The following is a 25,363-nucleotide window of genomic DNA, read 5'->3' as shown; positions in this document are numbered from 1 at the left end:
TCATCTTATTGTAAAATTTTCAACATTTAGTTTAACATAATGAAGTAGAATGTCTTTTGGGCATCATCTTTGTGAAAATATAATTTATATAATGCAGTAAATACACTAATACACTAAAAGATATGATTGCGGTTCGGGCCTCAGAGAGGGCACCAAACCCCCCCCCCAAAAAAAGATATGATTGCATCAGAATTTGTCTACAATTTCGAAATAGAACATATTAAAACATTATTTTAATCATAAAATTTGCACAAAACTTATTTAAATTCTATTCAGGCAATAATTTGCATTTGTAGCTCTTGTGTTTGTGTACTTGTTGAGAACAATCTCATTTGATGCTCCAGCAGTAGTCTGCTCATTACTAACAGCTCCAAGATTTTTGGGAAACTTATCAAGGTGGCTGTTCAGGAAGTGAATCTTAACGCTCGTGTTACATCCAGTGTCACAGAAAACCAACAGCATCCTTTGAACCATAAGTCCATAGTTTTCTGCTTTTTTGTTGCCAAGGAAGTTCTTTGTAACTGCCACAAAACACTGCCATACTGCTTTCTCCTTATTCATCTTCCTGGCAAATTCTTCGTCACGCATGAGGTCCATCAAATACACCTGCTTTTATCTTCTCAAAAGACAAGGCAAGAAAAGCAGAAGTAATATGTTGAAAGCATTCACTTTCTCTATTCAAAGCCTGAACAAACTGCTTCATTAAGCCAAGTTTGATGTGAAGTGGGGGAAAAATGATCCTGTCTCAATTAACTACAGGTTCATTCACAATATTTTGCATCCCTACTTCCAGAGCTTCACGTTTTGGCCACTCCTTCTGTGTCCAGTGTTTCTCCCGAGCTTGGCTGTCCCACAAACACAAAAAGCAAGGATACTTCGTGAAACCTCTCTGGTGTCCTAGCAGGAAATTTACCATTTTAAGATTCACACAAATGATCCAGTTATGTTCCCCATACTTCAGAAAGTAGAGGACAATTTTTATGTCATTCTTACTAAGTCATTCAATTCAGGTTGGCTAAACTGCTGAGTGGTTAAGAAGACCCTTCAGATTCTACAACTGTTTCCTCATGCATCTTATCAAAATACACTTGATCACCATGTTCACTTTCTTCGTCCTTAGAAGAAATAAAACCATTGAAAACTGGAACTAGGAGTGTCTCAGTGTGTGGGATAGATCATATTGCTGAAGGAATATTAGGATATGCAATCATATGCCGTTTTTTCTTGCCGATGCCCTTTGTATGGATCATACAGAAATAAAGGTCACTGCTGTGGTCCTTAGGTTCACGCCAAACCATGGGAATACCAAAAGGCATTCCTTTGCGTTTTTCTTTTGTCCAGTCATGAAGCATTTCCTCACAATTATGACACACAATATGAGGAGTCCAATTCTTGTCTTGATCACCAAGGGGAACTTGAAAATAGGCAATATATGCACGTGTCACAAATGATGAAATATTGCACCTATTGCACCTTTTTTTTTTTTTTTTTTTTTTTTTAAGAGAGGCAGAGATAGACAGGGACAGACAGACAGGAACGGAAAGAGATGAGAAGCATCAATCGTTAGTTTTTCGTTGCGCATTGCGACTTCATAGTTGTTCATTGATTGCTTTCTCATATATGCCTTGACCGCAGGCCTTCAGCAGACTGAATAACCCCTTGCTGGAGCCAGCAACCCTGGGTCCAAGCTGGTGAGCTTTTGCTCAAGCCAGATGAGCCTGCGCTCAAGCTGGCGACCTCGGGGTCTCGAACCTGGGTTCTTCCACATCCCAGTCCAACGCTCTATCCACTGCGCCACCACCTGGTCAGGCGAAATATTGCACCTTTGATGTTGAAGTGTGTAACAGCCACATATATAACAGAAGGTGTCAGGACTATTACATTTACGCCTACTTGAAGAAGCCATGATTCAATCTTAAAACAAAATAAGAGGGTGTTTTTATCAGATAATAATTTTTTACATTTAAAAACTACAATTATGTAAAAGTGATGTTTGTAAAACATTAATTGCCTTGTGGTTATGTTCAACCCAAGAGTCGTTGCCCTTTAACTCCAATTTAAAAACCAATGCATGCCATTAACTGTAACAAAAAGAAATTAAAATTGCATAAAAACTAGAGCATGAACCAAAAAACGGATTTCAGATTTGGAATCAGCGATGCAGAAGTATATAGAAACAGTTCTAAAACCTCATGCAACAGAAAAGGAAAAAAAAATTTGTTCCCCAGTGAAATTAATAGGCATGTAAGCATAATTACAATATAAAATATGACAAATGTTTTTATTATGCATTTATCATATACAGTGTGTCCATAAAGTCATGGTGCACTTTTGACCTTTGACCGGTCACAGGAAAGCAACAAAAGACAATAGAAATGTGAAATCTGGCCTGACCAGGCGGTGGCGCAGTGGATAGAGCGTCAGACTTTGATGCAGAGGACCCAGGTTCGAGACCCCGAGGTCACCAGCTTGAGCGTGGGCTCATCTGGTTTGAGCAAAAGCCTACCAGCTTGAACCCAAGGTCGCTGGGTCCAACAAGGGGTTACTCAGTCTGCTGAAGGCCTGCGGTCAAGGCACATATGAGAAAGCAATCAATGAACAACTAAGGTGTTGCAACGCGCAATGAAAAACTAATGATTGATGCTTCTCATCTCTCTCCATTCCTGTCTGTCTGTCCCTGTCTATCCCTCTCTCTGACTCACTCTCTGTCTCTGTAAAAAATACACAAATAAATAAAAAGAAATAAAAAAAGAAATGTGAAATCTGCACCAAATAAAAGGAAAACCCGGCCCTGGCCGGTTGGCTCAGTGGTAGAGCGTCGGCCTGGCGTGCAGAAGTCCCGAGTTCGATTCCAGGCCAGGGCACACAGGAGAAGCACCTATCTGCTTCTCCACCCCTCCCCCTCTCCTTCCTCTCTGTCTCTCTCTTCCCCTCCCGCAGCAGAGGCTCCATTGGAGCAAAGATGGCCCAGGCGCTGGGGATGGCTCCTTGGCCTCTGCCCCAGGTGCTAGAGTGGCTCTGGTCGCAACAGAGCGACGCCCCGGAGGGGCAGAGCATCGCCCCCTGGTGGGCGTGCCAGGTGGATCCCGGTCGGGTGCATGCGGGAGTCTGTCTGACTGTCTCTCCCCGTTTCTAGCTTCAGAAAAATACAAAAAAAAAAAAAAAAAAGGAAAACCCTCCCAGTTTCTGTAGGATGATGTGGAGGCATGTGCGCATGCACAGATGATGACGTAACACCATGTATACAGCGGAGCAGCCCATGGCCATGCCAGTTGAGATGTGGACGGTACAGAGGAAAGTGCAGTGTGTTGTGTGGCTCGCTAAATTCGAATCTGTGACCAAAGTGCAACATGAATATTGGCGTGTTTATAACGAAATGCGACCACATAGGCAACATTACTCAGTGGGATAAGCAGTTGAAGGAAACCGGCATTTTGGTGGAGAAACCCCGTTCTGGTAGGCCATCAGTCAGTGAGGAGTCTGTAGAGGCTATACGGGATAGTTACCTAAGGAGCCCTAAAAAATCTGTGCGTGAGCCCGCATCGAACTGCACTGAATAGGTATGAAACTGGGAGAGTTTTCCTTTTATTTGGTACAGATTTCACATTTCTATCATCTTTTCAAAGTGCACCATAACTTTACGGACACACTGTAGTGTATTATTGTTGCAATGAATAAAATGTTTCTTTTACTTATGATATTGTTTTCTTCAATTTATTTTTGTCCTCCTTTTCATTGTAAAAAAAAGTTGGTCACTTAGTATTTTACACTCACATCTCAGTTTGGACTAGCCACATTTTTTTTTTTTTTTAGTGATTTTAGAGAGAGAGAGGAAGGGAGAGATAGACAGAAACATCAATCTGTTTTTGTAAATGCCCTGACCCAGGATCTTACCTGCAACCACTGCATATCCTGATGATGCTCTAACCAACTAAGGCAGAGGTAGTCAACCTTTTTATACCTACCGCCCACTTTTGTATCTGTTAGTAGTAAAAAAATTTTTTTCTTTCTTTTTTTTTTTTTTTTTTTTTTATTTTTCTGAAGCTGGAAACGGGGAGAGACAGTCAGACAGACTCCCGCATGCGCCCGACCGGGATCCACCCGGCACGCCCACCAGAGGCAACGCTCTGTCCACCAGGGGGCGATGCTATGCCCCTCCAGGGTGTCGCTTTGCTGCGACCAGAGCCACTCTAGCGCCTGGGGCAGAGGCCAAGGAGCCATCCCCAGCACCCGGGCCATCTTTGCTCCAATGGAGCCTTGGCTGCGGGAGGGGAAGAGAGAGACAGAGAGGAAGGAGGGGGTGGGGAGTGGAGAAGCAAATGGGTGCTTCTCCTATGTGCCCTGGCCGGGAATCGAACCCGGGTCCCCCGCACGCCAGGCCGACACTCTACCGCTGAGCCAACCGGCCAGGGCAGTAAAATTTTCTAACCGCCCACCAGTTCCACAGTAATGGTGATTTATAAAGTAGGGAAGTAACTTTACTTTATAAAATTTATAAAACAGAGTTACAGCAAGTTAAAGCATATAATAATAATTACTTACCGAGTACTTTATGTCGGATTTTCGCTGTTTGGCAGAATAAATCTTTATAAAACAACTTACTATAGTTAAATCTATCTTTTCATTTATACTTTGGTTGTTCCGCTACCACCCACCACTAGTGGGTGTTAGGGACCAGGATGACTACCATTGAACTAAGGTATCCAGCCAGGGCTTAGCCACATTTCAAGTATCACATGGGACTAGTGCTACCTAATTGGACAGTGTAGCTGAAGAGGTTAAGAGAAGTTAACAAACTGCAATCAGTGCCTTACAACTTCAAACCATTTAAAAGTTCTTTCTTGGCCCTGGCCGGTTGGCTCAGTGGTAGAGTGTCAGCCTGGCATGCGGGGGTCCCGGGTTCAATTCCCGACCAGGGCACACAGGAGAAGCGCCCATCTGCTTCTCCACCCCTCCCCCTCTCCTTCCTCTCTGTCTCTCTCTTCCCCTCCCGCAGCCGAGGCTCCATTGGAGCAAAGTTAGCCCGGGCACTGAGGATGGCTCTGTGGCTTCTGCCTCTGGCACTAGAATGGCTCTGGTTGCAACAGAGCGACGCCCCAGATGGGCAGAGCATTGCCCCCTGGTGGGCGTGCCAGGTGGATCCCAGTTGGGTGCATGCAGGAGTCTGTCTGACTGCCTCCCCATTTCCAACTTTAGAAAAAAAATAATAAATAAATAAATAAATAAAAGTTAACTTTCTTTCTGTTCTTTCAAATCAACTAAAAAACACCTGAAGACTCCAGATATTTCAGAATTGAGGATTTTTCAGATTTTAGGCAGTGATAGAGAGCATACTCCATGTGTTACCTAACACACTTCATTTGGAACTCATTAATATTTACACTGAGAAATAAATACACTAAATGGAATTATCAGACTACAAATAGCCTCACATTTTAGATCATGTTTTGCTGTCAAATGAGTTTTGGTGTTCACTTTAAAAAATTTTTTTTTTATTGAGAGGTGGGGAGGCAAAGACAGACTCTCACATGTGCCTGGCCTGGATCCACCCAGCAAGCCCCCTACCAGGCAATGCTCTGCCTGTCTGGGCTGCTGATCCATTGCGTTTTAGAGTGCTATTTTAGAGTGCCTATTTTAGAGTGCCTGAACAAGTCCATGGAGCCATCCTCAACACCCAGAGCTAACTTTGCTTGAACCATTCCAGTCATGGCTGCAGGAGGAGAAGAGGGGGGGGGGGGGAGACAGGGGAAGGGGAGAAGCAGATGGTTGCTTCTCCTCTGTGCCCCAACCAGGAATTGAACTTGAGACTTCCACACATCCAGCTGATGCTCTACCACTGAGCCAACTGGCCAGGGCCTGGTATCTACTTTTTTTTCTTTCTTTTTTTGCTAGAGACAGAGAGAGGTAGGGACAGACAGGAAGGGAGAGAGATGAGAAGCATCAGTTCTTCATTGAGGCACCTTAGTTGTTCATTGATTGCTTTCTCAAATGTGCCTTCACCAGGGGGCCTACAACACAGCAAGTGACTCCTTGATCAAGCCAGGACCTCAGACTCAAGCCAGCGACCTTGGGGTTTTGAACCTGTGTTCTCAGTGTCCCAGGTCAACTTTCTATCCACTGCACCACTGCCTGGTCAGGCCTTTTCTTTATCAGTTTTCAGAATTGTGGATAAAGGGACATGCCATCTATACTAATTCAAGTCCCAACTTTGCCACTTATTGTGACCTGATTGATCACCTATGAAGAAAAGACCTAATTATTTTATAGGGCTAATATGAGATTCAAAAAATTTTAATGCGATAATAAATTGTATAACAATACAAACATAACTTTGTATTAGCAGTTTTTGTTTTGTTTTAAGTTTAGAAACTAAAATCAGACCTGACTGGTCGTGGCACAGTGGATAGTATTGACCTAGAACCCTGAGATCCCAGGTCCAAACCTCTAGGTCTCCGGCTTGAGTGTGGGTTCATCCAGCATGGTCACTGGCTTGAGCCCAAAGGTCACTGGCTTGAAGCCGGGGTCAATGGATTAAGCCCAAAAGGTTGCTGGTTTGAGCAAGTGGTTGCTGCTCAGCTTGCCCTGGTCATGGCATGTATGAAAAGCAGTAAATGAACAACTCAAGTGATGTAACTACAAGTTGATGCTTCTCATCTCTCTCCCTTCTTGTCTCTCTCTCTCTCTCTCTCTCTCTCTCTCAAAACACACACACACAAAAACTAAAGTCAGGTTTAAAAGTATAGATTCCTGGAGTGTGCAGTAAGCTGAGGTTGGTTTCTAGCTGGTTCTAAGGGTGGCAGTATTGGCCATAAAATGAAAGGCTGGTTTCTGCTCTGGGAAGTCAAAGCATAGATCTGTGCATGGGGAAGTCCCAGCATGGTTACAGCCTGCTCCCAAAATCTTTCTTCACAATAATGAGGGCCAGGATCTTTGATAGCCACCCCTCTCTTAGAGACTAACTATAGAGGGAGAAGAGGCTTGCCTCCAGGAGGAAGAAGTACAAGCAAAAAAGAGACAGACCAGTTCCCAGAAATTTATTGTAATCTATATGTTGCTTCTTTGGCTTTTGCTCTAGTACATACACACACATGTTCAAATACTCAAGAGAGCCTTAATGAGTGTCCTAAACACAGAGTTTATAGCTAATTGGTAGGAAGTCAGATGTTCCACCTGCCTACTTCTCTGCTATTCTGCCATCAGATGCAGCAACCATAGTCAAGTACCTAAGAAAAAGAAATGAAGGATGACCCTTAATTAAGAGCTTCCGGGAAAGATATAAGATCCCAGAAGACTCTAGTACACAGCCAAAAAGCTGGACTTCCTTCTCAGCTCTGCTCTACAGAAGTTAATTATTTGTTGCATCAGCACTGTCAGAATCATCCTAGAAAAAAAGACAAAAGCACCTGTAGAGTATGCAAAGACTGAACATTTGTGTCCACAAACACTGCTCACTCCCTTCTGCTCTCCAAGTTTTCTTTTGTGATTTTTCTGAGTCACACAATTTCTTAGGAGGCTAATACAAAAGGATTTAAATTTTGGAAAATAAACCACTGGTACTCAATAAACAGCACAGTGTCATATATCATTTAGTTTCACATTTCAATTAATGCTATTGCTCCTCACAGCTGTAAAGACAGTCACCAGGGCCAGATCTGCTCTAGGATGGAGAAGCAGAGGGAAAGACGGAAGTGAGGAGAGTCTCACTTGGGTTTTCTAAAGTCTGGAGAAGAATGTTCAACCTCTTGTGTCATACTCAAATTTGATTAACATGCACTGAGAACTACTATGTGCTAGGGGTTGACATGGGAGCTTTCTGGTATCTTATTTTTAAGGGCAAAAAGGAAACTGGCCTGACCTGTGGTGGCGCAGTGGATAAAGAGTCAACCTGGAAATGCTGAGGTCACTGGTTCAAAACCCTGGGCTTGCCTGGTCAGGGCACATATGGGAGTTGATGCTTCCAGCTCCTCCCCCCTTCTCTCTCTCTGCCTCCCTCTCTGTCTCTCTCTCCTCTCTAAAAAAAAAAAGAATAAATAAAATAAAATAAAAAAGGAAACTGAAGGGTTGGGCGTAAGGCTTTACTTACATCCAGATCGTCCATGGCAGGGGGAGGTCTCTTGGTGCTGACCTTCTGCAAAAGCTAGTGGGAGGAGAAAAGTAGTCACAAGAGAGAAGAGCCACCTGCATACTGATAAACCATAGGAGAATGGTCCCAGCCAGACAACTGCCCTATCTTTAAATCCCCCAGCATATCAGTGGAATGAATTAGAAAAAAGTAAATTGATCCACTTTTTTAAAAAGAAATTTAAACACGCAAAGACCATCCTCCTTACTAATCCAGGTCAGGGTCTGCTAGTGTTTTTACAACTTGAATGAATAACTGGTACCGAAGTTCTGAAACCAAATAATTTATTGGGAGATAGTGATTTCTTTAAATTTAATTTTCTGTGTTTTTGGAAATAGTAGTTTTTAATGTGAATTTTATACTGCTTCCCATGAAGATATCTGGCTCAAGAAAACACACACACATGTACACAAAATAGGAAGGAGCAAAAATTACAGAAAAGTAGGAAAAAGTTTGCCAATCATTTTCAGAACACAAGCTCTACTCTATGAATAGTGAGTGACTCTATGTGTACAATTTCCTTAATAAAATATCAATTTCTCCCATGCCTACTAAATAAACATTGCACAAAATATGTAAAGACTATCAGCACCAATGAGCAGCCAGTCTGAGGAGCTCACGTATCTCTGGCCAGCCCTGATGACAGTCCTACAGAGAAATGCATGCAGGGACAGAGAGAATGAATGATAGAGATGGGAAGAAAATAGCATTACCTCTGCATAATGTTCCACCTGAGCCAGCTCCACCTCTTCATCCCCTTCCCAGTCTCTCCAGTTATCAAAATCCACAGACAACCACACTGGCTGTAAGAGGAAGCATGGAGAGTCACTGGCCAGAGAATAGCAAAAGTACATAGAAAAATGTGGTTGTGTGCACAGGAGCATGCTTGAGGAAGAAGGCCGATGCAAGTAGTCTTCCCAACAGAAGCACTCCTTTGACTAACCCCACCGCCAGGCTACCACGTCATTATCATCATCCATGATGGGAAAAGCACAAAAAGTCTGTCCTCCAAGAGCACACTGACTAGGGAGACAACATATCTGGAAATACAACTGTGTCATAAAGTATCACAGAGTCAACCAAGCAAGACAGGGACCATCCTTGGCACATGGAACTTGGCCCATGTTCCAAGTTCCCACACTTAGAGAAAGAAGTTATTCACTCATTCATTTAACAGATATTATAAGTCAGGCTCTGAGGCTGGCACTGGGATTATAAAAATGTTCAATACATATAGTTCCAGACATCAGGAAGCAAGTGGGGAAGGAAAATGTAAATAAAGCATTATAATACAGTGTGGAAAGGGTGGTGGAGGGTTAGGGGATATGTTGGGAACCTAGGCTTCTTGGAGTCTCATGGCCTTGAAGGATGAGAAGGGGTCAGGTGGGAGAAGGTAGTGGTGACGGAGGCTTTCCAGGAAGAAGGTACAGCTTGAACAAAGGTACAAAGTTGAGAAATAGCCTGATGTCTGCAAAAGAGCTGCAAGCAGTTTTCTGTGCCTAAAATGTGTAATTTGAGGCAGAGAGTACTGGGATATAAGGCTGCAGAGGGAGGAAGAACCAGGTCATGATCTTATATGTCATGCTATGATGCTTGGACTTCAACCTAAAGGGCAGAAGGTATGAGCTCAGATGCCTGAAAACATCAGCAAGATAATGAAAAGGAGAGTAAAATGAGGTGGACCACATGCCCCATTTAAAGCTCCAACTCCAGGCACTGGGAAATTTTAGACCAATGCGGCCAAAATCTCCATTTTTTGAGAGAAGCTAATAATCTGGATTTGTAGGTGAAATAGCCACATTTTTTATTTTTATTTACTCAATGACTTGAGAGAGAAATATCAATTTGCTGTTCCACTTATTTATGTATTCATTGGTTGACTCTTGTATGTGCCTCCGGACTTGGGATAGAACCCGAGACCTTGGCTTATCAGGATTACTCTCTAACCAACTCTGCTACCCAGCCAGGGCCCCACATTTTTATATGTCAGCAACTAACCAAAACTCTAAATATTAGTAGCCAACTGAAATAATTTTCACACTGTGAAGACTGAGAAGATAAATTTGAGAGCCAGATCTAACCGGCAGACAGCCAATTTGCAACCTTTAGGAGAAAAGAAGCCACTGGAGGGTCTTAAACAGGGGAGTGACAGGGTCAAATGTGTGTTTTAAACAGATCATAATGGGAGTGATGCATTAGATAGATCGGGGTCGGGCTGAAAAAACACAACAAATCTCAGCCAGTGATGGATGAAGCCTGAATTAGAAAGGGATGAGGTAATGGATTCAGTACTCTCCAGAAAGTCAAATCCACAGGATCCGGAGAATGACTGGATGTTGGTGGGAAAGGAGGCAAGGGTGATTCCCAGACCTAACTTAGGTAACTGTGTACATGGATAGAGAGCACAGGTGAAAGAACAGGCTACTCCTTACCTTGATATCCTCCTTGGTGAGCCGGGGCCAGGCCACGTTCTCTTTCCACTTCCTCACAAAGCAAGTAATGGAGCGGCCAGAGCGTTTATCCTGGGAGTCCTGCCAAATAGAGAGCTTCATTGTCAGGGTCTGAAGTTTAGAATGAATCTCCCATTTCCCAGGCAGCCTTCCCATCCAAACCTTACTGCCCCACCCATCCTTACCTTGGAGTTCACCTTAGCATAGAACTCAATCTCATTGTATAACTCCACTCCATCGGCATTCTTGCAGCTGAGGAGGTGTGGAGGCAGAGTGTGGGAGCATTGGGAAAAAGGAAAGGTTCCCAGGAAGCCACGCCCTACAGAGGGGAGGGCCATTACCTGAACACAATGCGGTGGTCTTCTAAGAGCACATGAACATCGGTGCTGTCCTCAACACAAAACTCCATAAACACATACTTAGGCCTGTCATACCACAGGGTCCGGGCATGCTGCCTGAAGAGGAGTTGAAGTGGGGCTTCATAGGGAGGGGAGAGGGAAGACTGACAGCATTTGGGAAAGAGGGGAGGAGGGGAAAATATAGGAATATTTTATGCTACAGCCCTGTCAAATTAGAGCTAAATGAAGAGGAGTGATGGAAATGGGTATGTGTTGTTGAAGGTGAATCCGGGGAGAATCAAAAGTGAGAGAGTAGAGAGGAGGTCACACTGCTCCTCATTACCCCAAAGTTCCAGGGACCTAGGGTCTGGGGTTCATAGGGCCTCGCAAAAGCTGGAACGCCCAGAAAATGTGAGGCTAGGAATCTAAAAGGCAAAGGGAGGCCGGAAACACTCACACTGCCATGGCGTATCCCGCTGCCCGGTGTCTTTTGGCGTCTGTGCCAGGGGCTGCTATCTTTAGATCCTGGTGACGCCCCCAGCAGCTGCCTCTCCTTATACGGTCGGGGGAAGGTTTTAGAGGCAGGGGATACGTGGCCCTACAGCCAAGGGAACCGCACTCGGGATAGACAGTGGGAGAGCATAATCCCTGCAGCCCTTCACATCTCCGGGCCTCCAGAAACAGATTTAGGAAGAGACGACCTACCCTCTTGTACCAGAGCAAAGGATACACTACACTAGATACACACAGAATGACTTGTCCCTGGCTTCACTTACTTGTTTCTCCAACGCTTAGTACTTTCAGTGCCTGATTCACACTGTGCGCTCAAAAAATTATTGGCCCGAATTAAATCCCGGGGGAAGGCCCGCCCTCAGTAACGTCCGAACTCGGTGACGTCCGAACTCGGTGACGCCTGAACCCCGCCCATACGCTCCCCCGTTTTCCCAGCCCGCGGCCCGTTGCCAAGGCAGCAAGGGGGCGCGGTTGACGTGCGACGCTGTTTCCGGGAAGATGGCGGCTGTCGAAGTAGCTGCGGAACCGGTCAGGGTGGCGGCGGCCGTTGGACCAAAGGAGAGGGACGAAGAGGAGGAAGAAGAGGAGTCGCTGCCACCATATGAGGCAGTGCGCTGGGCCCCGGTAGGGGCGGTGGCGGAGGCTGGGCCTGGGGCGACGCCGTTTTCCGAAGAGGCTCCTGCCGAGGAACCCGGCGCGACCCCTGGCTCCCCTCCCGACTCACCTGGACGGACTCTGCGGCGGCTGCAGGCCGAGCGGCGGCGGTTGGACTCAGCGTTGCTCGCGCTGTCCTCGCACTTCGCACAGGTGCAGTTCCGTTTGCGCCAGGTGGTGCGCGGGGCGCCGGCGGAGCAGCAGCGCCTCCTGCGCGAGCTCGAGGACTTCGCCTTCCGCGGCTGCCCTCACGTCCTGGGTTACGGGGAGCTCGAGGACCCCACCAGCGACGAGGTCGACGGGCCTCCGGGGGACCGACCGCGGTTGCGGGGCGAGGACCAGGTGAGCAGCTGGGTCCGGGCCCGGAGGGGTATAGGAATGGGAGGGGTTGGGTAGATGGCGATGCTGACGAGGATGCAGGTAGCCGTGGTGAGAAGCCCACCTGTCTAGGTGAGTAGGTGCGTCTGAGACCCGAAGATTGAGACAGGTGTGCGGACCGCTGAAGGGCTAGAGGACAGAGAGGCCTCGGAACCTGTGGTTAGAGGTGTCCACCGAAGGTGTGATGACGTGAAGGGCAGAGGAGCTATGAGCGGAGAAAGTATTAAGAGGACGACAGAGCAACCACCCAAAGCAGTGCTGCTCCCGCTCACCTTGCGGACACCTTATAAGTACCTAAGTCCTGGCACATTTGCTGATGGTGTCCCTCCCGTGGAGATTGGGAAAATTGACTAGTGAAGGTCCAGTGAACTGGAAATCATGGATATATACTCTGCCTGTGCCTTCGTGGAATCTAGAGAATCTTTCATCTTTAGACTCTTGTCTGAGAGCTTTGGTGAAGAGCAGGGTATCTTAGTAATTAGATGCACAGCCCTGATTACATGAATTCTCTTTTGTTGGTATTTTGAAACTCCTTCCCCATCCTGCTTAATAACGAAGTATTCTAAAATGAAGTTCCTTTGCTAACTGACAAGATTCATGCAGTTAGCCTGTATCAAGAAGTTATAAGAATCTGTATACCACACCAAGGGAACGTTTCCTTACAGTCTTTGAATCTCTGGAAGTGTGCCATTGTAGATAGGTGTTGAGGAGACTCGCTGTCTTTTCTCCATCCTTTTATTCCTCAAGTTACAACTCACATGTGGCTTTCTTCCCACTTAAATTGGGTTTAAACCAAGAAGACTTATCAGTAACAAATATTGAATTATTTTAATCTGAAATATTTCCAGTGCAATTTTGTTTACTGTTCCACCCTTCTCTCCACATACCCCCAACTCCTTGCACAAACAAGGAGCAACCACCTCTAATTGGCAGACTCAAGGAATAGAAAGGATAGAATTACTGTGGCCAGGTCCTGTTCAGGTGTGAGGCGCACTAAAAGTTCTGTGTAGGTTTGCTTTTATGACTGTTCATTTTAACTTTTGGAAACAGAACAACTTGGAAAAAAAATTATAGTGCTCAAAAATACCTAATAAGCAGATGTAATTTTGTGTGCATGTACTAACATGTGAACAGTTAGTGCCAAAGTGGGGGATATGTGTGATCCAAATGATTTATTTCTGATCAGTTCTTAATTTTTTTAAACCAGTATTTTATCTCACTTCATACTGGAAATTGTTATTTCCTGCCTTGCACCAGAGCTCATTGTTCTTTGAAACTTTCTCACATTATTTGCTCACATTCTAATAAATAGCATACTAGAATTATTATGGCAAGTGACAAAGTTCAGCAGACATTCTCATGAAAACGGAATCAAGAATTATAGCTGGTTTCTTTCTGTCTTGGCTTCATATAGTTGACATACAATGAAAACACAAAGTTTACGCAGTTCTTTCTCCTTGGAAGTTAGACAGCTTCCTCTAGTCAAAATTCATTACAGCCCTGGCCGGTTGGCTCAGCGGTAGAGCGTCGGCCTGGCGTGCGGGGGACCTGGGTTCAATTCCCGGCCAGGGCACATAGGAGAAGCGCCCATTTGCTTCTCCACCCCCCCCCCTTCCTCTCTGTCTCTCTCTTCCCCTCCCGCAGCCAAGGCTCCATTGGAGCAAAGATGGCCCGGGCGCCAGGGATGGCTCCTTGGCCTCTGCCCCAGGCGCTAGAGTGGCTCTGGTCGTGGCAGAACGACGCCCCGGAGGGGCAGAGCATCGCCCCCTGGTGGGCGTGCCGGGTGGATCCCGGTTGGGCGCATGTGGGAGTCTGTCTGACTGTCTCTCCCCGTTTCCAGCTTCAGAAAAATACAAAAAAAAAAAAAATTCATTACAGTAGTCCCCCAGTGGATGGATAACTTGGATAGTACAGAACACATATATACTATGTTTTTTCCTATATATACACACCTATAATAAAGTTTAATTTATAAATTAGACACAATAAGATATTAACAACAACAACTAATAATAAAAGAATAATTATAACAATATACGTAATAAATATTCTATGAATGATTTTAGAGCCACTGTTAAGTAAAATAAGGGTTATCTGAACACAAGCACTGTGATACCGCAACAGTCAATCTGATAACCAAAACAGCTATTTAAGTGACTAATGGGTGAGTAGTAGATACCTGGATACTCTGGACAAAGGGTTGATTCAGGCTCAAGATTTCATAATGCTACTCAGAACAGTGTGCAGTTTAAAACTTTTGAATTGTTTATTTTGGGAATTTTCTATTTAATATTTTTGGATTTTGGTTGACTGCAGGTAACTGAAACCACAGAAGGCGAACCCTTGAATATGGGGGGTGAAGGCTATTATTTTTGGAATGAGTCGTTCTGTACCTAATTCAGTAGCATGAAACAAATGTATTGAGAGCTTACCCTATGCTAGGAACTGTACTGGGCCTTGAGGGTACAAGGTCAAAGCCCTTGCCTGTAAGGGGTTCATAGACAGGTGGAGACAGAGTCCTAAACAAATAATTATAATGTGACAGCAGCTAGAGTAGAAGTGTGTACAAAATACAGTGGAGGAAGTGATCAGTTCTGCTTGGGGCAAGGAAACCCTCTCATAAAGGATAACTAGGTCTATACTAAGACAGGAAAAGGAACAGAATTTAAGAAAGCAACACTCAGAAAGGATTGGAGAGTGAGTATCCTGAGAAAAGCCTTGCTTTCATGTTGAATAAAGGTAAAGCAAGAGCATTGCTTTTAAAAGTAACTTGAACAAAACGTTAATTTGTTTTTTCATTTTTTTCTCTCTCTTAACCTTACTTCTGGAGGGCTTGGTAAGTACCATATTAAGGTTAAATGTATTATCCTGTAGACTTCTAATTTAAAATGCAGCCTTATACCTGCATGATTTGCTGGGCTTGTTTTGTTTTGACATCAAGAAAGGCATGGGCCTGACCTGTGGTGGCACAGTGGATAAAGCGTTGACCTGGAATTCTGACATTGCCAGTTCGAAACCCGGGGCCTGCTGGGTCAAGGCATATGCAGGAAGCAACTGTGAGCTGATGCTTCCTGCTCCTCCCCTGGCCTTTCTCTCTCTCTCTCTCTCTCTCTCTCGCTCTCGCTCTCGCTCTCTCCTCTCTAAAATCAATAAAAAAGTAAATAAGAAAGAAAGGCATGGAAGAACCAATGTTTTTTTTTGTTTTTGTTTGTGACAGAGACAGAGAGAAAGACAGAGGGACAAATAGAGACAGATAGACAGGAAGAGAGAGAGAGATGAGAAGCATCAGTTCTTCATTTGTAGTTGTTCATTGATTGCTTTCTCATATGTGCCTTGACTAGGGGGCTCCAGCTGGGCCAGTAACCCCTTGCTCAAGCCAGCAACCTTTGGGCTCAAGCCAGCGACCTGGGGTCCTATTTGTGATCCCATGTTCAAGCCAGAGACCCCGCGCTCAAGCTGGTGAGCCCACACTCAAACCAGCGATCTCGGGTTTCGAACCTGGGTCCTCTGTGTCCCAGGCCCTATCCACTGCTCTGCCACCTGGTCAGGCAGTCTGCATTTATTCTTTTGTTTTTGCAAATGTCTATAATACATTGGATGGGCTTTTGAACCAAAAAAAATGACTATGAGTTATAAAGCCTTTCTCTGTGTGCTTACCTCCAGATTCTCTGGAGTTGCTCTGTGGTAACTGGTTATGGAGGATGACATAACTAATTCCTGGGAGGCTGTATTGGCTAAGATAAATTGTCTCAATCTTGACTAGACCTTTTTGCGGGGGGACAATTTTTACAAAAGGTCCCATTCATATTCTATTTCAAATAAGGGACAAATACTTTCTTAAAGAAAACACACATTTAATACATTTTTCTGTATGAAATAGTTATTCTTATTTTTGAGCCTATATTATAAATTCCATATTTTGCTGGGATTATTTGGAAGCATTTTATATTTTGCCAGTCATTACTGGCTTGAGAGGATTCTTGATGTGCCCTGAATTTTCTTTTACCTATGAAATAAACCTAAGTACTTTCTCGTTGTAGAGTGAGCAGGAGAAACAGGAACGTCTGGAAACCCAAAGGGAGAAGCAGAAGGAACTGATACTGCAGCTCAAAACCCAACTAGATGACCTGGAAACATTTGCCTATCAAGAAGGGAATTATGATTCCCTGCCACAGTCTGTGGTCTTGGAAAGACAGCGGGTAAGTAGACACCAGTGGTGCCTCCACCACTACCTAATGTTACCCTGTTCCTTCCAGTGTTGATTCTTTTTCTTTTTTTGTGCGACAGAAACAGAGAGAGACAGAAAGAGGGACCTATAGAGACAGACAGACAGGAAGGGAGAGAGATGAGAAGCATCAATTCTTTGTTGCGGTACCTTAGTTGTTCATGGATTGTATTCTCGTAGGTGCCTTGATGGGAGGGGGGGCTACAGCACAGCGAGTGACCCCTTGCTCAAACCAGTGATCTTGGGCTAAAGCCAGCAACCTTTGGGCTCCCACCAGAAACCATGGGGTCATGTCTAGGATCCCATGCTCAAGCCAGCGACCCCATGCTCAGGCTGGTGAGCCCGCGGTAAAGCCAGATGAGCTTGGCCTGACCAGGTGGTGGCGCAGTGGATAGAGCGTCGGACTGGGATGCAGAGGACCCAGGTTCGAGACCCTGAGGTCGCCAGCTTGAGCGCGGGCTCATCTGGTTTGAGCAAAAGAAAAGCCCACCAGCTTGAACCCAAGGTCACTGGCTCTAGCAAGGGGTTACTCAGTCTGCTGAAGGCCCACAGTCAAGGCACATATGAGAAAGCAATCAATGAACAACTAAGGTGTTGCAACACGCAATGAAAAAGCTAATGATTGATGCTTCTCATCTCTCTCCATTCCTGTCTGTCCCTGTCTATCCCTCTCTCTGACTCACTCTCTGTCTCTGTAAAAAATAAATAAATAATAATAAAAAAAAGCCAGATGAGCTTGCACGCTCAAGCCGGCGACCTCAGGGTTTCAAACCTGGATCCTCCGCATCCCAGTCCGATGCTCTAGCCATTGCGCCAACGTCTGGTCAGGCATTCTTCCAGTGTTTATTCTTTCCTACCTTGTTTGCCCCGGGTCTTACTGAGGATCCTTTTGCTGGCCCAAATCAAAGAAAAATTTTACTGTTACATGGTACCAGTCTTTATTCAAATGTGGAAACAGATATTCCAAAGCTTTATAATATAATGGTTGAGCTCTATCTTTTTGTTCATTATTATTAATAATAATCTTAGTGCTATATAAGAATAACTAACACTTTCTTTCATTTTATCATTAAAACAGTTCTACTTAGGCACATCATACAATACAGACTAGCTTTTTCCCTACAACTAGTTGATAAATAAGCCAGGAATCCAGACTGACTTTAATGCTGTATTTATTTAAGAAACATGGGTAGACAGGTAAATCTGCTGGTAGGAAAAAAAACATGACCTGTGGCCGTGCGGTTGATAAAGTGTTGACCTGGAATGCTGAGGTCGCTGGTTCAAAACCCAGGGTTTGCCCAGTCAAGGCACATATGGGAAGCAACTACTATGAGTTGGTGCTTCCTGTTCCCCCCACCCTCACCTTTCTCTTTCTCTCCTTTCTCTCCTCTCTCTGAAATCAATAAAATTCGAGAGAGAGAGAGAAAATAAAGAAAAGAAAGGAATACAGCTACAGCTTTCCCTATGTTTGCCTCTCCTTGCGACGTGCCTGTTCCTCTGGTTGGGCTCCTAGATTTCATTGTTTCTAACAGTGTCACCAGGACATTATATTTTGGCTGTACTGTACCTTGATGTTTTTGTTTGTTTAATTTTTTTAAAAGTTTATTGCCCTGACCGGATAGCTTGGTTGGTTAGAGCGTCTTTCCAAAGCATAGAAGTTGCTGGTTTGATCCACATACAGGAACAGATGTTCTTGTCTCTCTCCTGCTCTCTGCCTTCCTCTCTCTAAAATCAATAAAATAAACGTTTTAAAAAAACAGCAGTATCAGTGTTAGCATTTTTTAGATTATTTATTAATTTGAGAGAGAGAGGAAGGGAGAGAGAGAGACAGAAATATCAGTCCGTTGCAGTATGTGTTCTAACCAGGGATTGAAATCACAACCTTTGTGTATCAGGACAACACTCTAACTAACTGAGCTATCCAGCCAGGGCTGTACCTTGATATTTGTAAAGATTTTTTATTTTTTTTTTTAGTTACCTAAAGTAGGATAAGAAGGAATAAGAAAGATTAGAAACTAAGAAAAACCTCATACTTAGCTTCCTCCGAGGTCTCCAAGCAGCTATGAGTTGGTGCTTTGCACTCCTCCCTCTCCCACCCTGCGTCTCTCTAAAATCAATAAATAAGTATTTATTCTCTTGGAAACCTTGGAGGAAGCTAAGTATGAGGCTTTTTGGATCATTAGCCATTGTGGTTATTCACACTGTTGGTCACCTGAGTGAAAGTTGCCTAGCCGGTAGAACATTGGCAGTGAGAGGAGCCATTTCTGTCAGAGAGAAACCAAAGTTTCTTGTTACTTGCAGAGAAATAAAGGGTCTGTCCTTACCTTGATTGGTATTTGCATAATTTCTCTCACAAATTTGGGAGTTCTCTGAGTTTGATTTTGTATTTTTAGTTTTGTTATTGTTTTTTTGAGAGGGAGAGCGATAAGTATTAACTCATAGTTCGGTCATGTTAGTTGTTCATTGATTCTTATATGTGCCTTGATGGGGGTAGGGAGCCTCAAGCTAAGCCAATGACCCCTTGCTTAAGCCAGCAACTTTGGCCTCAAGTCATTGACCTTGGGTTTCAAGCCAGCAACCTTTGGGCTCAAGCTAGCAGCAACCTAGGGATCATGTTAATGATCTTGTACTCAAGCTGGCGACCCCACACTCAAGCTGGATGAGCCTTTGCTCAGGCTAGCGACCTCAAGTTTTCAAACCTGGGACCTCAGCATCCCAGGTCGATGCTCTATCCACTGCGTCACCACTGGTCAGGCTCTGTATCTTTGATTTCTGTTTAAAAGTAGGAGATGTACTGTAAAGATTCTCCTTCCTAGCCCTCTTCCTGAAAATTCCAAAGGGTGTGCTCATTGCTTATGGTCTTGACAGATGATCATAGATGAGCTAATAAAGAAACTGGACATGAATCTGAATGAGGACATCAGTTCACTGTCCACTGAAGAGCTTCGGCAGCGTGTGGACGCAGCTGTGGCTCAGATCGTGAACCCAGCCCGAGTGAAGGAACAGTTGGTTGAGCAGCTGAAAACCCAGATCCGAGACCTCGAGATGTTTATCGACTTCATCCAAGGTTAGAGGAGGGTGGACAGATGTTGTGATATTTTATGTATATAATACCTAAAGATGCCAATCTTGTACTGTTTAAGAGGTTTGATCGCTTAGTAAGGGAGCCAACGTGGTGGAGTAGAACAGAGTGGACTTTAGAACCAGACAGCTGAAATCCCAGCTCTGTCATTTACTGGCTTCATGTCATTGGGCAGGTTCCTAATCTCTTTAGTCCCACTCTCCTTGCCCATAAAATGATTCATGCTTCCTTCACTCAGCAAATATTTATTGAGCCAACTACTATATGCCAACACCATTCTAAACAATAAAATATGTTTGTAAGTCTTGTCATGTAGTAGGCACTAGTAAATATTCTTCTTTTAAAAATCTGTTAACGCCCTGGCCGGTTGGCTCAGCGGTAGAGCGTCGGCCTAGCGTGCGGAGGACCCAGGTTCGATTCCCGGCCAGGGCACACAGGAGAAGCGCCCATTTGCTTCTCCACCCCTCCGCCGCGCTTTCCTCTCTGTCTCTCTCTTCCCCTCCCGCAGCCAAGGCTCCATTGGAGCAAAGATGGCCCGGGCGCTGGGGATGGCTCTGTGGCCTCTGCCCCAGGCGCTAGAGTGGCTCTGGTCGCAACATGGCAACGCCCAGGATGGGCAGAGCATCGCCCCCTGGTGGGCAGAGCGTCGCCCCATGGTGGGCGTGCCGGGTGGATCCCGGTCGGGCGCATGCGGGAGTCTGTCTGACTGTCTCTCCCTGTTTCCAGCTTCAGAAAAATGAAAAAAAATAAAAATAAAAAAATAAGAAAAATAAATAAAAATCTGTTAACAAGGGGCTAAAGAAGTATCTTCTCTTTGTAACTTCTGCTTACAGATGAAGTGGGAAGCCCATTGCAGACAGTTAATGGGCACTGTGAGTGCAAGGCCAGTGGGAAGACAGGAAACGGCTCCACCAGAACTGGCAGCAGCAGACTGCCTCCAGGAAACAGCAAACAATGTAAGTACGCCTCCAGATTATGCAAATCTATAGAGACAGAAAGTAAATTAACCTGACCTGTGGTGGCGCAGTGGATAAGGCATCGACCTGGACTGCTGAGGTTGCTGGTTTGAAATTCCAGGCTTATCCGTTCAAGGCACATATAAAAGCAGCTATGAGTTGGTGCTTCCCACTTCTCCCTCTCCCATCCCTGCCTCTCTAAAGTCAATAAATAAAATATTTTTTTAAAAAGGTAAAGTGCCTGACCAGGCGGTGGCACAGTGGATAGAGCGTAGGACTGGAATGCCGAGGACCCACGTTCGAGACCCTCTGGTCGCCAGTTTGAGCGCGGGCTCATCTGGTTTGAGCAAAGCTCACCAGCTTGGACCCAAGGTCACTGGCTTGAGCAAGAGGTTACTCTGTCTGCTGAAGGCCCGCGGTCAAGGCACATATGAGAAAGCAATCAATGAACGACTAAGGTGTCACAACGAAAAACTGATGATTGATGCTTCTCATCTTTCTCTGTTCCTGTCTGTCTGTCCCTATCTATCCCTCTCTCTGTCTCTGTAAAAAAAAAAAAAAAAAAACGGTAAAGTAGTGGTTGCCTAGGGCTTAGGGGTTGCAAAGAAGTGGGAGATGGGAAATGCTGATAGTACAGAGTTTATTTTTGAGATGGTGGTTGCACAACTCCGTAAATATACTGAAACCACTGAATTGTACACTTTAAATCGGTGAATTATACAGTATGTGAATTATGTTTCAATATAGCTATTATTAACCAAAAAGGGGAAGTTCGGTGGCATCCTTAACTAAAAAAAGTAAATCCAGTGACATTCTGGGTGGCTCTTGGCCTCTTATGGGACTCATTAAAAGCAAAGCTTGATCTCGACTGGTGACTTGTTGAATGTACCTTCGTGCCATTATTGCCCTAACTGGTGAGTCATTGTGTTTTCTAAACAGCAAAGGCAGAAGACGTGAAGAGAGCTCGGGAGACGGGGCTGCACCTAATGCGGCGGGCGCTGGCAGTGCTCCAGATCTTCACTGTTAGCCAGTTTGGTTGTGCCACGGGCCAGATCCCGCAAACCCTGTGGCCAAGGGGCCAGGCCGACAGGGACTACTCTCCCTTACTAAAGAGGCTGGAGATGTCCGTAGACAGAGTGAAGCAGCTAGCCTTACGCCACCAGCCACACGGCCATGTCATCACCTCTGCCAACCTCCAGGACCTCTCTCTGGGGGGCAAGGACGAGCTGACCACAGCTGTGCGAAAGGAGCTGACAGTGGCCATGCGGGACCTGCTGGCCCACGGGCTGTATGCCTCCTCACCAGGGATGAGCCTCGTCATGGCCCCCATTGCTTGTTTGCTGCCAGCCTTCTCCTCAGCCCCCGAGGCCATGCACCCCTGGGAGCTCTTTGTAAAGTACTACCATGCTAAGAACGGCCGCGCTTATGTGGACTCCCCAGCCCGGAAGCTCTCCCAGTCCTTTGCCCTGCCTGTTATGGGAGACACTGTTTTGACCCCCAAGCAGAGCCTACTGACAGCCATCCACCTCGTGCTGACGGAGCACGACCCTTTCAAGCGCAGTGCAGACTCCGAGTTGAAAGCCTTGGTGTGCATGGCGCTGAATGAGCAGCGTCTCGTGTCCTGGGTAAACCTCATCTGCAAGTCAGGGTCGCTCATCGAGCCCCACTACCAGCCCTGGAGCTACATGGCACACACAGGTTTTGAGAGTGCCCTCAACCTGCTCAGTCGCCTTAGCAGCCTCAAGTTCAGCCTCCCTGTAGACCTGGCTGTGCGCCAGCTCAAGAACATCAAGGATGCCTTTTGATGAGTGCCCTGGTCCTACCCTAGCACCTTGCTGAGCAAAGGCAGATGGTTAGTCTTCTAAGATAGGAGGAGGAAGGGTTGAAGATGTTTTCCCTAGCCAAATGACTGCACCTGGCATCTCAGAAAGAAATTCTGGAGACCCTCTTATTTAAAGGTTCTTCCCTGGTATGTAACGACAGTGTACATACGGTACATATATTTCAGTTGACGTAAAAGAAACTGGCCATGGTGCACAGTTAATGCACCAACTCCTCGTGCCAGGTCTGATTTTTAGAAAATACAGATTTCTCTAACCATTCTTTTTATGATGGTGAGTGACAACATGAGTGAGTTTTTGGTCCTGGAAAACATTTGACTTGAGGCTCCTATTAGCCAAGTTGGGAGCCAAGGTCAGGGGAGGCTGTGTATATTCATTCCTTAGCTCCCTCTAGAACTAGGAAAGGAATATTCTGAGAACAGCATTTATAAGGGAGTTAACCACAAGTTAATTTTAATATGAGCCCTTTTTCACATAGAGACCACCTTGTTAAGGTGGTCTTCTTTTCACTGCACAGACCATGGAGAGGGTTGCTTATAAGGAATGACAGCTATTGTCTGGTACCATGTCCTCTGTCAAGTAACTTTCCTCTGAGTACCTCCCACCGAGACACTGACAATCTTCTCAGAAGTAGATTTGTTAGAGGTATATTCTCAGGAGAAACCTTGCCAGAGTCAGGTGTGTATAGGAAAGCACATCAGTGACCAGCAGCAACTCCTTCCTGGGTTGTGACTCCACTTGTCCTGGAGGCTGGATGATGAAGGACATCTGATCATGTGATAAGTACTACAGGGACGGTGGGAACTAGGGCAGATTGCTGTTGATAGACGGGGCTGAGCACTTCATTGTAAAACTGACCTCAGCGGTCCTATTTGGTCCTCAGTACTTGAGCCTTCTTCGTTCGTATTTGCCATTCAGCCTGCATACTGCTCCAGGACTGACCAAAGATGGGCAAAGTGTATTACTTTCTAGAAAACCAAATGGGCTCCCAACACTGCTGGATCAACATTGTTTCATGTGTTAAATTGTTGGCTAAACTTTTATGTCTGCACTATTACATAGTGCATTTTAACTTAATTTTTATCCAGCAATGTGTTATTTAAGATGTATTGTTGAGAATTCATTAGAATTAGTTCTCCTGTGTGACTCAGAATAAATGTAAAATGTGAAAATGATATATTTGTGGTTGCTAATAAAACCTAGTATTTTCTGTAGGTTCTCTGTAAAGCGCTTAGAGACCCCTGACTTTGATTTGTAAGTCTGTCTGAACATTATTAGCCCATCTGATCCAGTTCATTTTCTAGAGCTGTGTCTGGCTCCTGGCCTTTCTGCCTCTTCTATCACCCTAGCCAGCAGTCCCATCCCCAAAGCAGATGTCACAACACATGTCACTTTTGGAAATTGGTACTTTTAAACCCATTTGTCTGGATATCACTTAGGGTGGGTAATAACTGCCATAACCATATGGCATAGCCCTGCATTACCCCGGTATTTTTCTTTTTTTTTTTCTTTTAGATTTTATTTATTCATTATAGAGAAGGGAGAGAGAGAGAGAGAGAGAAGGGGAGAGGAGCAGGAAGCATCAACTCCCATATGTGCCTTGACCAGGCAAGCCCAGGGTTTTGAACCAGCAACCTCAGCGTTTCCAGGTTGACACTTTATCCACTGCGCCACCACAGGTCAGGCCACCCCGGTATTTTTCTAATCCTCAAAAACTAATTTGTATTAAGGCTTTGTGTTAGCATGATAGGAAACATCTTTGTGTCATCCTAATTTATTTCTCACTACTTGTAAGGCAGGACACTGCTATCCCTATTTACAGCTGAGAAAACAACTGCAGGAAGGTTAAATATTTTGTCCAGGTTTACAAGATGAAAGCTGGGATTTGAACTCGAGTTGCCTGAATCCACATCCTGTGGTCTTTATACTTGATCACATTACCTCATTGTACCATGATGCTTCCAGATCTTTTGTTCCTCTCTCTCCTCTAGCCACCCCTTCACACTACCATCACTTCAGGGAAAAGAGGGTATTTTCCACAGACCTACCAGAAATTTCAGCTGCCAAAGGAATACGCTGCAGGGAGATGGGCAGACAGCCATTGCTCTGCCAAGTTCTTCATGAAACAAAGATGTATAGAGACAGAGACAATCCCAGCAGTCAAATATCTGCTAGTCTCTGATACCATCTGCATTATAATTGAGGACAGAGCTCCACCCTTGGCTTGGGATGAGGCAGACAAGACAAGGGTGGAGAGGAGGAACAGTCAGCCCAGGACTAAGGATATGCAAGTATAGAATGAAAGCCATGGAGATGTAGTCAATGAAAGTACAGGGTCTGTTGTCAAGATTTTTCAGGTGCTGTGCATATATTCATGATTGAGTGCCTACCAATTGCCTGGGCCAGGCTAGATGCTGAGGAAAGAGAAAACATACTCCACATACTCCCTGTCTTCAAGAAACACACAACTAAGGAGATACCAAGCCAAATAAAAATTTGCATAGCTTGTTAAAACAAATTTCTGGGTCCCCTCCCCAGAATGTGTGATTCAATAGCTGTGGAGTAGGGCCTGAAAATTTGCACGTCTAACAAGTTCCCAGGTTTTATTGCTGCTACTGTCTGGGGACCATATGAGAGCCACTGATCTAAACCAACTAAGATAAGTTCTATAATGGGTCGGGAACCTATGGCTTGTGTGCCAGATGTGGCTCTTTTGATGGCTGCATCTGGCTCGCAGACAAATATTTAATTAAAAAAATAATGTTAAAAATGTAAAACATTTTCATGTATTACAATCCATTTCC

The 25,363-nt window shown here is 45.0% G+C and overlaps 2 protein-coding genes across 6 annotated transcripts; one reads left to right on the top strand and one right to left on the bottom strand.

The window, feature by feature from the left end:
* Positions 1 to 7,017: 7,017 nt before the first annotated feature.
* PTGES3L (prostaglandin E synthase 3 like) lies at positions 7,018 to 11,803 on the bottom strand. 5 transcript variants are annotated; one of them, XM_066364062.1, is made up of 8 exons: positions 11,687 to 11,794; positions 11,368 to 11,463; positions 10,914 to 11,027; positions 10,758 to 10,824; positions 10,555 to 10,653; positions 8,836 to 8,925; positions 8,084 to 8,137; positions 7,018 to 7,223 (listed from the first exon to the last, which is right to left on the bottom strand). In XM_066364062.1, exons 2-8 carry the CDS (start codon positions 11,373 to 11,375, stop codon positions 7,197 to 7,199), a joined length of 459 nt encoding a protein of 152 aa, XP_066220159.1. In that variant the 5' UTR covers positions 11,376 to 11,463; positions 11,687 to 11,794; the 3' UTR covers positions 7,018 to 7,196. The 5 variants fall into 5 exon arrangements, with proteins under 5 accessions (XP_066220159.1, XP_066220158.1, XP_066220161.1 ...); XM_066364061.1 differs by having other exon boundaries at positions 7,018 to 7,381; positions 11,687 to 11,792; XM_066364064.1 differs by lacking the exon at positions 11,368 to 11,463 and having other exon boundaries at positions 7,018 to 7,381; positions 11,687 to 11,803.
* Positions 11,804 to 11,905: 102 nt separating this feature from the next.
* On the top strand, positions 11,906 to 23,775 carry RUNDC1 (RUN domain containing 1). The gene is made up of 5 exons (XM_066364057.1): positions 11,906 to 12,419; positions 16,496 to 16,654; positions 19,549 to 19,747; positions 20,596 to 20,718; positions 21,658 to 23,775. Exons 1-5 carry the CDS (start codon positions 11,922 to 11,924, stop codon positions 22,521 to 22,523), a joined length of 1,845 nt encoding a protein of 614 aa, XP_066220154.1. The 5' UTR covers positions 11,906 to 11,921; the 3' UTR covers positions 22,524 to 23,775.
* Positions 23,776 to 25,363: the final 1,588 nt, after the last annotated feature.

The sequence above is a fragment of the Saccopteryx leptura genome, chromosome 2, assembly GCF_036850995.1.
Source record: "Saccopteryx leptura isolate mSacLep1 chromosome 2, mSacLep1_pri_phased_curated, whole genome shotgun sequence".
Taxonomy (NCBI): Eukaryota; Metazoa; Chordata; class Mammalia; order Chiroptera; family Emballonuridae; genus Saccopteryx; species Saccopteryx leptura.
This window is presented reverse-complemented; position numbering and strand designations above follow the sequence as displayed.

What these genes read in the sequence shown, in the direction of transcription:
- RUNDC1 (XM_066364057.1), top strand. Translation starts at nt 11,922, where the DNA reads ATGGCGGCTGTCGAAGTAGCTGCGGAACCGGTCAGGGTGGCGGCGGCC. An exon ending in GGTTGCGGGGCGAGGACCAG is followed by an intron (nt 12,420 to 16,495) that starts GTGAGCAGCTGG and finishes TTCTCGTTGTAG; the next exon opens with AGTGAGCAGGAGAAACAGGA. An exon ending in TCCAGGAAACAGCAAACAAT is followed by an intron (nt 20,719 to 21,657) that starts GTAAGTACGCCT and finishes TTTTCTAAACAG; the next exon opens with CAAAGGCAGAAGACGTGAAG.
- PTGES3L (XM_066364061.1), bottom strand. An exon ending in ATGCTAAGGTGAACTCCAAG is followed by an intron (nt 10,654 to 10,757) that starts GTAAGGATGGGT and finishes TCTATTTGGCAG; the next exon opens with GACTCCCAGGATAAACGCTC. An exon ending in AGGTGGAACATTATGCAGAG is followed by an intron (nt 8,138 to 8,835) that starts GTAATGCTATTT and finishes TCCTCCCACTAG; the next exon opens with CTTTTGCAGAAGGTCAGCAC.